This window comes from Dipteris shenzhenensis, chromosome 20, assembly GCF_047967505.1.
Source record: "Dipteris shenzhenensis isolate YYH24624 ecotype China chromosome 20, Dip_SZ_1.0, whole genome shotgun sequence".
NCBI classification, from domain to species: domain Eukaryota; kingdom Viridiplantae; phylum Streptophyta; class Polypodiopsida; order Gleicheniales; family Dipteridaceae; genus Dipteris; species Dipteris shenzhenensis.
The window spans coordinates 11,376,622-11,389,043 of record NC_141615.1 but is presented as its reverse complement, the minus strand read 5'-3'; the positions used below and the strand labels follow the sequence as shown (position 1 = coordinate 11,389,043).

General features: G+C 38.7%; 1 protein-coding gene across 1 annotated transcript; it reads right to left on the bottom strand.

Moving 5' to 3' along the window:
- Positions 1-10,730: 10,730 nt before the first annotated feature.
- On the bottom strand, positions 10,731-12,212 carry NPQ6 (YCF20-like protein (DUF565)). The gene is made up of 3 exons (XM_087391756.1): positions 12,093-12,212; positions 11,767-11,938; positions 10,731-11,678 (listed from the first exon to the last, which is right to left on the bottom strand). The coding sequence occupies exons 2-3, from the start codon at positions 11,772-11,774 to the stop codon at positions 11,159-11,161; spliced, it is 528 nt and encodes a 175-aa protein (XP_087247882.1). The 5' UTR covers positions 11,775-11,938; positions 12,093-12,212; the 3' UTR covers positions 10,731-11,158.
- Positions 12,213-12,422: the final 210 nt, after the last annotated feature.

The window sequence follows — 12,422 nt, the reverse complement described above, 5'->3', positions numbered from 1 at the left end:
GGTTATTATGGAAATTAGCGTCTCCCTACTTGTGTGCCTGCCTCTGGGCTACTTCATTTCCCATATACTTCTACATTTTGGAATATGGGATTTGAATGATTTTATGTTTCATCTTTAAGTGGCAATGCAAATGCCCTATGGGGACCCTTAATGAACTATATTCCGTCACTAGGAAATTTGTTGGATACTAGTAATGCTGAAGGGAATTTTGCTTGTACCTCGTTCCAACCGGGTTGATCCAAGTCTGTGTTATGCTGAGATGTTAAAAAATTGTGACCGGCTGCAAGGGATTATCAATTGTACAAGCTCAAAAGATGAGTTGACTTGATTGGAGGTGGAATACATGCCATTGTGAACACAATGCAAATCCACTTAATTATATATTTCAAGGTGGTCACAGCTATTGGAGTATATTAAATCTATTGTTTTAAAAATAATGCAGCCTTTTTAGAGGGCTAATAAAAATATTTTACATGTTTGGTTTCCTTTTCTAGACTCACTAGATTCTAATGCACTCCATGCCTCCCATCTTCTAACTCCTTGTTGATCTCTCATCACTTCATGATCTAATGCGGTCAAAGCCTATTTGCACAACTAGGGCATTGTTTGTATTTCTTGTGATTGTGATGCAACTTGAATGATGAAGAGAATGATAAGTAAAGGGAAATTAGAAACTCAAAGATGGAATACAGTGTGTTGGGAGAACCCAACTAAGAGTTGCATATAAAATGGTTTGTATGTTGCAGCCTATTCTTCTTTTTGTGATTGTAGTCACCATAGTACCAAATGAGTATTCACCAACTCTATAACATGAATTATATACCATGATTATATTACCATGCAACTTTATCAAGCCATGCTAGGCAAGCAATGCCTTTGGCACATGTGAATTTGCATTTTGTGTTTGTATAAGATGCTTCTATAGTCTTAAGAGAAAAAACAAGCCAATGCAAGTTTTGCATCATATATCTTTTAGGATTGTAGATGAGATGAAGGCCCTTTCCAAGGATGACAATTGTTTATTCAAGTGGAAGAGATTTTGAGTATTGAATGTTGCTCAATTGATATGGGTTAAGAGTGTTCAAAGGAAGATGATGGGTTGAAGGAGTTGTTTCTCTTGTTGAAATAAGTAGGTAAGCTTGTCAAAATATGCAGGTAAGGGATTTCATCATGATTTGTGTACCTCCTTGTGTGGACAAGCTGAAGGGAATAAATTGTCAATGATTATAGACTAGAACAAGCAATTGTTTGCTTTTAAAAACGACTCCTAGAACATGGGATGCTTCATGTAATCTTGGATAACCACCATAAACTTAAGGTACAATTATGTATCCACGAATATGATAATTGAGGAATAAAACTCTCTTTGAACTTTTAAGCAATACATTTTCTAGAACGAGAGGGAAAGTTGACATGGAGGTTATTGAATCCCTTAATACAAGTAGGAGCATCTCGCGTGCTTTTGTGCTAGCATGTTATAATTTTGGTGATTAATCGTCTTGAATAGTTTTGAGCACAAATAAACAAGTGATAGCATGAGTAATAGCTCATACATCAATCATCTTTATTGGATTCACAAAACTTGTTAAAAAAAATAAATCACAAGCAACCGACTATGAGCATGTAGGTTTGTTAGATGCAAAATCCTATGGCTATAAAAGTTGGATCTATAGATTATGCATTCAGTTTCTTATTTGGTTGAGAAACAAGGTGCAAACCTCTTTGAGCAACAAGTTTTGGGATTCATTGAGCAACAATGCTTTTAATTTCTAAGGTATATGGTACATTTTTATGTTTTGCATGAAAGCGTTTAAGGTCCATGTGGTCGTTGGCATATATTTCTAGATCACCATCTATATTCTTACAAATCGTAACCTTATGGTACTATTGAAGTAGATAACCATACGTCTTGTTGATACCATGCGTGACTGTTATTTGCTCATACTACTTTCCCAAGGTTGAGAAAATCATAGGATGACATCTTCCTCATTGTTTAAATGGCCATCATATTGAAGGATGGCATCTAAATGTCCTACATGTTAGATCCAATGAAACCATATTATTACAAGCTTTTGCACAAGTACAAAGAATATCAACCTATAGTTGTGTTATCACTCTATGCATTAAGTCTTGACACAAGTGGGCTAGAAAAGTATAGGCTATAAAAAAAATTTGAAATGGAAAGCATGGGATGATTTTACGATTGCTATGAAATGACAATAGATGGCGTTTATGAAGCCAATGGGATCTTGAAAGAGATGAAAAGCAGGCCTTTTGCACACTGTAAATGATGACAATAAGGCCAATGTGGGACTTGATTTAACCTTAGAAAAGTAGTGACCTAATTAAGAATTTTAGAGGAACCAAAAGGGAAACACTAGCAAGTAGCTTTAGACATGCTTTGTTACTTAGGAGGAGGACAAATTTAGGTATCTTCTATGTTAAGAATGACCACAATATCCTAAGGTATGCATGTTTTGATAGGGTGGGAGGTTCATGTAATAGATCCGATATGTTTTTTAAAAGGATGAAGTGTGCTAAGCTTGACTAGTAATAGGCAAGAGTGATGACTCTAAAAACAAAGGATGGATACATCAATGTGAATGTTACATTCTAAAAAGGCAATATGGATGAAATAAACAATACTTAAACTTTGTCAAAGAATGTGATCATGATGCTAGATTCTAAAATTCAAAATGTACAAAGAAACTTAAAGAGGGTTTCAAAGGACTTTTAGATATAATCACTGAACCGTTATAATGCAAATATCACTAGAACTAGATTTGTGTACCCAAACTATAGACTAAAGAAAATTTAAATTATTACAATGTAAGTTTGAGCTTTGAAGGTGCGAAGTGATTATATCCCTGCTAGTAACACTAGTACACCCTAATATGAACACCAATCCACAAGGGACCAAATCTATAGTAAATAATTGTGCCAAAGGAGTTGATCTTAGTTAGAATTGAGTGCCTAGGTGAAATGGAAAAGATAACCAAGTTAGATTTATCTACATGTTCAAGATTGTAGTGCAAAGGTTAGCAAAATGTTACCGATAAAATTTGGAGTGAATTCCTTTTGCCAATTTATGGCATTAAGGGCTCTACTTAGATCAAACATTCGATGGGAGAAGCACATGACAAGCTATCTCCACTTATGCTATGTAATGATTTCCAACAAAGGAGGAGGGAAGCCTTAAAATTTTGTTATGATAAGTGTAGGGAAACCAAATAGATTAGCCTTGGAGAGAGGTAGGAAGATCTCGTTGACCTACTACCCCATCCTTACACCTTGCATGTTCCAGGTTCATCAAAGGCCTAGCTGGTGTATGGTAAGCATCCATGGCTTGTTGTTCACCATGGTACTATCAATGCCTATGTCATCTTCATTATGGAAAATTTGGGATCTTTCCTAATTCTTTTGGGGTGTACTAAAGAGAGTTCCCTTTTGTTGGGAAACACCATGTTGAGGTGGTACAAGAGTATTTATGAGCCAACTGACTATTCCTTACATAGGGGCCACCCAACAACACCAACACTCCCACCCTCTCATCCACACGTCATGCGCACGCACGCATGCACACACACACACGTGTACCACTCTCTCCCTCTCTCTCTCTCTCTCTCTCTCTCTCTCTCACTCACTCACTCTCTCTCATTCATGCATGTTGCATTGATTTCATCAAATTTTCACGTGATCATCATAAACATTATTTTATTCATTTATTGGATGAGAAGTTACGTAACTAAATTATGTCTTGGTGACAATATGCATGAAATATAATGCATGATGAAAAAAAGAGCGCATTGGTTGCTTGCATTTTGTTAAATGGAACTTTTTATATGCTTTTATATGGATGTTTTTTTAAAGGGAAACTTTGACAATAATAAGTTTCATTTTTTGATATTGCTTGATTGAAATGCAGATTGTTGCTTTAGTAATTCATGCACGAGGAAAACAACAACACATTGGTTGCATGCTTTGTTATATGGAAATTTTATGTGCTTTTTGTATGAAGTATTTTTTAAATGAAAATTTGAGAATATTAAATTTGTAATATTTCTATAATTCAATTGTAGATTGTTGCTTGCATGTGCATTAAATTGTAATAGTGTCGACCTGCGGTAGAGCTCATATGGTAGGAAAGGGAAAGGTCACATGCAAACTCAAGAGAGAGGACAGACTGATGCTGAATAAAACAATCAAACATTGCATGGTCCTTTTAATATCTACCTTGCTACATAGAAAAATTGAAAGCATTAGTACAAAATGATGCTACAATCTCTATGTTAAAGATAGAGACAACCAACGAGCTACAAAGAAAGCCAAATGAACTAGAGAGATGGGATATTTTAAGAGCAACAAATTTGCAGACAGAGGGTTTAGGGAAGTTGAATGTGTACATTGTGGGATGTTGTACAAGTGTATACTAATAATCCCTTGCTTAGTATTTAAATGTAGATAGAACCTAATTAGCATACTAGAGCAGTAAAATTGGTGCAACCTTGAGCTACATATTTATAATTACGATCCAATAACTCAAAATTTCTCATTTGTACTGCAACTCATAGCCATTATACATTGGCTTTACTGCAAATCATATAACTAATATTACAAAGAAATTCTAAAACTTATGCATGGGCATCCACATTGGAAGAGTCTACACCATCATTTTCATCTATCTCCACCCATATGCACCCTTGTCTATGATAGGTTGCATGCCACCTTGCATGATTCTGTCTTGCATTTGATGAGTTGTATATTCTTCTTTGACGTTTCGCGTTAACATCTTGCACTGCATGGGACACTAAGGACTCTTTGAATGCTAGTGTTGCTGCTCTTATTTTGATACGCCTGTACCACCATTGAACCAATTGAACCATTGGGCTTGACTTAGTTCTACCACCCTTATGTTGGGTCGCTCTATTATATGCACAACGTGTTTGCGAATGCGATCTTTCCATGCCCTGAGTGGACCACACTCTGATGCTTCCATAATTCCATGCCATGTATGATGCATGAGCATATAAAATGTGATGCCAACAATAGAAAACTAAATTAGTAAATATAGGACCATTCAATATGCACATCTGAATGTCCAAGTTAGAGATTACCATGTACTGTGTGAAATGATTCTTTCGCCAAGCTATCTCATATTTCGGCTAAAGTCATTCACATCATTGATGAGACACTGTGCATCATCATCTTTGAATCTTTTATTTTGTAGTAAAGGTACCAAGCTATCAAGAGCTAACTAACCACACGTGCCTTTTCCAAAATTTTTTGTCCCTTCCCCCCTCGTTCACAACATGCATTGTGTAACTTTCTCCATATATCAAACTCATTAGCATGTTTGAGCTTGTCATTCTTCTTCTTTGCAGAAAGGAACCTAAAGCCTTGACACCACCAAATCTTGGATTACAAGGAACATTGCCTCTTTTCTCATGTTTTGTAATCTTTACTTGCCCAGAATGTAGTCCCATATCTAAAATAACTTTTTCAATTCTTGCAATCATCCAGTCACTCTCTTGATGGGGCTTCAAGTTATATGCATCAATGATGTACAGATGCACCAACTTTTCAATTATTCTCACAATAGCATGAAGAGCACAAATGTGTAGTCATTCAAGAGGAATTTCAAGAATTGGGCTTCATGATGGATCTTTCCTTGGAGCATCCCTATCCGGTACCTTAGTTGATCTATCTCTGCAAGTTTAGAGGACCATTGCTTTTGATTCTTTTTACCACCCTTTGCAGGTACTCTCGTTTGCATGCATAGTGGACAAGGATGGCTTGTATTTGCTCCATGTGCCACATTAAACATACATTTAATAGTCTTGAGGTTAGCAGCAGCTAGATGCCATTCTACATGGTAGGATCCATAGCCCTCAACTTCAAGTAGCTCACCCATTATTATGACCTTTGATCACACTTGGGATATCAGTTTGGTCAAAAAACCAATTCAAAATTGAATGTGACTCTTTTAGCACCTGCATAAAAAACTCACATGTTATTTGAAAATATTCTAAGTCTTTTTACATTATTGCATTAAAATTCAAATTTCCATCATACCTCAAAGGCAGCCAACCACCAAATCTCCTACTCTGATTACACACAGAACTGTCTTGCATCATTAAGCTCAACTTCAAGGTCCAATATTCTATTCATCATTGTCAAGCTAACTCTTTCTAATTTTTGACCTTTGACCACCTTACTTTCATCAAGCTTTAGTACAATCTTCAGAGTACCATTGCATTCCTCCATAGGCATATCATAAAACTTCACCATGGCTTGTAGAACTCTTCGAAAATCCATCACAAAGTTATTGTTGACTATCAATTCCAATTCTTTAGACTCTCTAGCCTTTGTTTTCAAAGTTAGTGTACTACATACATGCTAGGGCTCACCAACTAAATCAAGTATGCCCAAATTTAGTGCATGCTTGACCTTATCAACATCAGTCGGTTTAGGAAGCAGGGCATTAACTTTTGCTCCCACAAAAAGACATGTTGTTTTTAAGCTCTTAAATATGAGCCGATATGCCGTTGTACTTATCCCTACAGTATCACAAACTCCCTATGCACTAGTTGCAGTGAATACTCCACAACTTTGCTCATTGACTCAGATGTTATCTCTGATTTTAGACACTTGAATTTTGGATGTTGTATAACAGACTCCAACATTTTTTTTGTAAACACTTCACCCATAGCACCCTAGTGTTCATCATGGATAGACATGAGTTTTGAAACACTCCTTCAAGCTTTCACTCGACACTTCTAGTGACCACTTTTCTTGGATATTTCATCCCATTGGACACAATTTCCTCTTCCGTAGTCTTGGACGCATTGGAGTATCCTTCATGAATGATAATGCTTTTTCTAACTTTTTGATCTCATCCTTCAGAGCTTTGTTTTGCATCTGTAAGTGAATTTCATTTATAGTGCTCTCTCCCAATTGAGCATCTAATGCTTGAACCTTCACTTGTAATTCCTGATTTTTCTTCTCTATGCCATCATATGCATACATTTGAACACTTGTAGCTTGCATAGATGATACCAAATGTTGATTCCAAACCTCCAACATTGCGATCCTTTTGTCTCTTTCATTAAGCAAAGAGTGATATTGGCTGTGAAGGGAGGCTACTTGCTCCATGACCAATCAACCTTTGACAATATTTTAACAAACCATTCTCACCATTACATAGGAACTTTATTAAGCTAGTTAATCCATGGAATTGAGGAATCTGACAAGTTTGTGGATCTACTAGATATATTTTTCCTTCTAACCACAAATCCATATGTGTTTTCCCTTGATTTCGAAGAGCTACTAACACCCGTAGTCCAGACTTCTGATGGCATAGTCCATGGCATCAGCATTGTTTACGCTCCACCTGAGCTGTACGGGGTAACTCGTCCACCATGTTGCCCTCCAAGTGGTAACAGCCATCTAATTGATTTCTCCGTGAATTTCCATATTGACCCTTATATAGAGAGATCCTAATGGCTGGTCCACATAGATCCCCTTCACCAAGGTTCTGTGTCTGGATTACATACCCTCCCTATGAGTTAGATCCTCAGTCTTCCAAGGTACCATCCGTGCTCTCTACCTGTGGCTCTCGCATCTATGACATCAAGTCTTCACCCAAGTGTATCTCATCGCCATGGGTCGTTTGAGAACTACCTCGTCAGCTTCGCAGCCTCCAAGAAGTCTGCAACACTAACTCTCTCAGTCGTCAAGCAAGAGGCATCACATACCTCTGCTATGAAGTGGCTGCCTCTAGCTGTCTAGCAGGGCTTTAACCTTATTTCTCTCTATTGAGAACTCCAAAATAAGCATATGTTCTAAAGTATCTTACTAAATTCAGCTATAAATAATAAGCTTCCCTGGATGAATCTCATCTTGCAGCAAGCCATGCACACCTCCTGATTGCCATTCTCTGCTACACTGCTCCTAAAGTCTCCACTCAGCGGGTGCCCTTGTATACTTCCTCCTCATTGTTGACAGCCTTCCTCAAACTCTGAGCAACATGTGTTGTCCTCCAGTTTCACAAAGGAATCAAACTCTGTGCACCAATAGTCAAGTTTGACAGTCTGACAGTCACCTCACTGTCTGCAAGTCTTGTCTCGAGGATGCTTGGGATTCCACCAAGAACAGCTCCTCTACCACTACTACATTAGCCATTGGCTCTTCCTTGTGCAATCTTTGGCTATGTGTCCAAGCTTATCACAACAGAAGCATTTTCTTTGTTTCTTCTTACCTCCACCCTCAAAAGATTCCCTTGTTTGTTTTGAAGAATCGAGAACAGCCTTAGGCTTACCCTAGGCTTGCCCTTGTTGCTCACCTTCCCTTTGCTTGAAACAAGAAGGCCTTGTCCTTTGTGCTGTTTGTCCTTGTACGTCGTCTTCTTGGCTTGCACAGACCCCAACTCCTCAAAGTGAGTGGCCTAGATAGCTCTGTAGTAGTTAGTGTAGCTACTGAATAAGATGCATATTCAAGACTAACAATGCTAACTGATTTGTTTCGACCTTGTGACCTGCAACTGCTAACTGATCCCTGATAAACTTGACCTTCATCAAATGCATGCTTACCAGATCTCCTTCCTCCATCTTCATTGTGAGCAATTGATTCTAGAGCATAAGAATCCGGCTAGTGTTGTTCATCTAATGCAAGTCTTTCACTATGGTCCAGGCCGCCTCTAAAGTATCCACCATTAGATGTCTGCAATGACATCGTCTGTCATCGAACCAATGATCTCAATGATAACAACTCCCTATCCTCCTCTTCCACCTTTTGTAGGTGAACTGCTGTCAATACCTCATTTATGGAATCCCGTTGATCCTTGGGTTTCAGCTATGCGCTCGTGGCCACCTTACACTATGTTGCTCCTTTATCTTCACCTTCCAGTTTGGCTACTTGGTCCCATCTAGTTTGTCATTGTCCCCAAAGTTGGGTAACGGCATCCGTGTAGGAACTTGAAGAAACTGAAAGGTAAACTAATAGATAATTCACCCGGCTCATCTTCACCTGTTTTCAAGCACACATGTCAGGAACAAAGAAACCTTCCTGATAGATCTTTTGATTGATGCCTGTGTTGATCTCTGGGTCGCCTGGAGTTCAACCACCACACAAACAGTACATGTGCTGACTAGCATATAATAATGGTGACCAATAGTGCCTATACAATCTGGCATATGATAGTGGTAGCCAGCAATACAAGTGCTAGCTAGCACTGCAGGTGCTAAATTGAGTGACATTGGTAGCTAGTATTGCATGTGCTAGCTAACATATGATAGTGGTAACCAGTATTCCGATGCTTGCTAGCATATGGGAGTGGTAACTAGAATATGATAGTGGTAAATAACATATGGCAGTGGTAACCAGCATATGATTGTTACTTTCAACAGATCTAAGATTGAGCACGTGACATATTGATTGATGTATATGCAAAATATCCCCCCATGGGGATGTGCCCTTGTATTTTGCAAAGATGATGTTTCTACACTCTGTGAAGGACTTCAAGTAGACTTCTCATTGTACAGTGACAAATGCACAAAGGCACTTGGATGGATGTTGCAGTGACACAAGATATGTTCTTAAAATGCATTAGTGGGAGCACGAGGGACATTGGAAGAGCAAGTGTAGAATTTTGTGATGAAAAGCAGCTCTTTTTTAGGAAATCTAGTGCTTGGAAAGCACACTGACAGATGAAGATACATGAAACTGTCACAACTCTATAGGGAGAGCTGAGAAGCTTGGACAACATGAACTCATGCTTTTAAGGTAAGAGTGTATGGATCAAAGAGCCACATTGCAAGCAGCATAGTCTTACGATACAAAGGTGGTTCCGTCTGCAGGTGTTCGTCCTCCATGCTCTTTTCCTTTGGGGGCTTACAAGTGACCCCTCCTTTCTGACATTTGCAAAAGACATGACAAATCACAGACTTCTGCTGAATTTTATAAAGAGAGGCTTTTCTTTTTGAAGAGCAACTAGCAAAGCTACAAACAAAGGAGCTTCTCTTAGTTTTAAAGCAGCTAGATAGCTCTCAATTTCCAATGAAAAAAATATTTTCTCCCAAGGATTCTTCGAATTTCAAGGGCAAATTTCAATCCTTTGTCAGTGTCTTATAATTATGGAAACCATAATCTTGCCTTCAAGAAAGTCAAAAATTTTAAGCCTTTAAAGAAAAATTCCAATAAAGAACCAACAGCAAGGATTGTATGTGCAATGACATGTCTTAAAGAACCTTCAACAAAAGAAACTACAACAAGGGTCACTAAAGATGGATAGTTTTTTATGCTCTGTTCTACTGATGTTCAATAATTGAAGGCCACTTGTCCTAAAGTAGTCACATATAACTGGATGATTCGAAATTCCGTTTAACTCAAGGCGGAACAACAGTTGTAACCTTAATAAAGAAAAGAGTAGCAGCTTCACATAAATGGAGAGGCATACACAGTAATGATAAACAGCACGAGACAAATTTACAACTATACATAGGTTCGAAGTACATCTGGTTACAAGGGGCACCTGCCATTACATGTGTATCCACAAAACAACGTAGAAACAACCAAAATACAAAATGATTGAGTGGGGAAACACATTTCACAGTAGAGGAATACAATATGAGCGAAAACTGAAAAAAGCAAACCTAAAAGACCAAGGGAACAATAAAACAAAAGTTTTCCAAAAGCAAAGCAAATAATCTCACAGGTCACATTTTGGTCAGAAAGTAACCTTTATTTTTCGAAAAATCAAGGTTATAGTTCTAATACAATGATGATCACAATGCAAGGGAACATAACATTATCCCTCCTGATGGTAACAGCAAAAGAGATGTAATGTTTCTCCTGACAGTCTGTGCTTCTTCCTCCGCTGTACGAACTTGTTACACAGGAACCTGCTCTCATGCTGATCAACCTGTTCAACCCTCGTCGCAACTTAGACTTACTGCAGCAAGAGGTGATTCAGGCTTACTGTTATGAGACCTACGCCTGAATTCTGCAACAGTAATTGCTTTTCCCAAGCAATACAGTCTGAACAAAGATACTCAATTGTTTGAAAAAACTAGAAATATCATCTCGTCAGGCAAGCAGTAGCCACATATTACTTTCAACCTTTCATCATACAAACTCCCGAAGGAAATCAGCACACCCTTAATCAACTAGCAAGCTTGAATGCATCAATGAATAGCCCATAGGAGAAGCCCATCTTGAAATTGTTTAAAAGGGCTACAGAGAAGGTAGGCCTTCGTCTTGTATAATAGAAACGGGTGACATACTCTGTAAAAAGCACACACAGGACTGCCGCAATAACATCATTTACACCTAAAGCACCAAATGAAAGAGAGATGGTTTGTGCTACGTAGAAACCCCCCAACAGAGAAATGCCACCAAAAAGTGCCCTCCGAAATGGACTCTTGAAATACTCCCTAGCAAATGTTGGAATCAATCTGACAACATCAACCAATCTCCTTCCCTGTTGCTCATCTTTTAGGGCCTTGACTACCAATGCCCTAACGCTACGTCCTGGTCTCTGCAATGGGCTTTTGAAAACAATAGATTGCATCGAAGGCTTCAAGTACAGCCGCTGCTGCACACTGCTAAATGCTTCATTTGGTGACGTGATTGAAACATGTGGTGCCAATCGGGACAGTGTTGGCAAGACCTCGGTCAATGTTCTGGGCAAGCATGACAAGATGAAATTCTTGAACACAGGATTTATTTCCACAGAAGATAACAAAGACAAACTGTCAATGAAAATCTTACCCAAGCATTTTGGCCTTCCGAAAACGTATGCGGATGCTAAATTTTTACAAGCTGGCTATTGGACATTGAATCTCAAATCCTGGCTCAGCCATTGTCCCGTTGTAAAGAGCATAACTTAGTGACTGAGCAGTTGCTGCAGTTCCTTCAAAACGAGCCTCACAACACCAGATTCCTGCAAATAAAAAACCCATCACAGAAGAGGCCGATCAGGCTAATATGATTAGTCCAGACTAAAAGTTCCCCCACTCTGATTTTTTTTTAAAAACGTCGTGCTGTACACCACGACTGAATCGAACAAAATATTGGGCTACGAGAGTTTGACAAACCTCAGTCGGATAATGAATGCTTTCGTTAAATTATGGCATGATGTATCTTTCTTCCCCTGGCCGTTCAAGCTAAACAGGGGGAATGCTCATAAATCATTCATTGACGTTGAAACGAGTTTCATCACTAAGGATATTTACACACTATGGGCACCTAAGCCAGCCCAACCTTCATTCAATGCATGTCCACAGTGGGCGAGCAATGGGCGGGCAATCTTGCCCAACCATCCATGAACCTTGGGCATGCCCAGAGTGGGCCAAGTGTGTAAACACCCTAAGGCTTCTTTTCAGGAAGGCCAAAATTGAACAACCAAAAGCTTTTTGGCCTCCCGT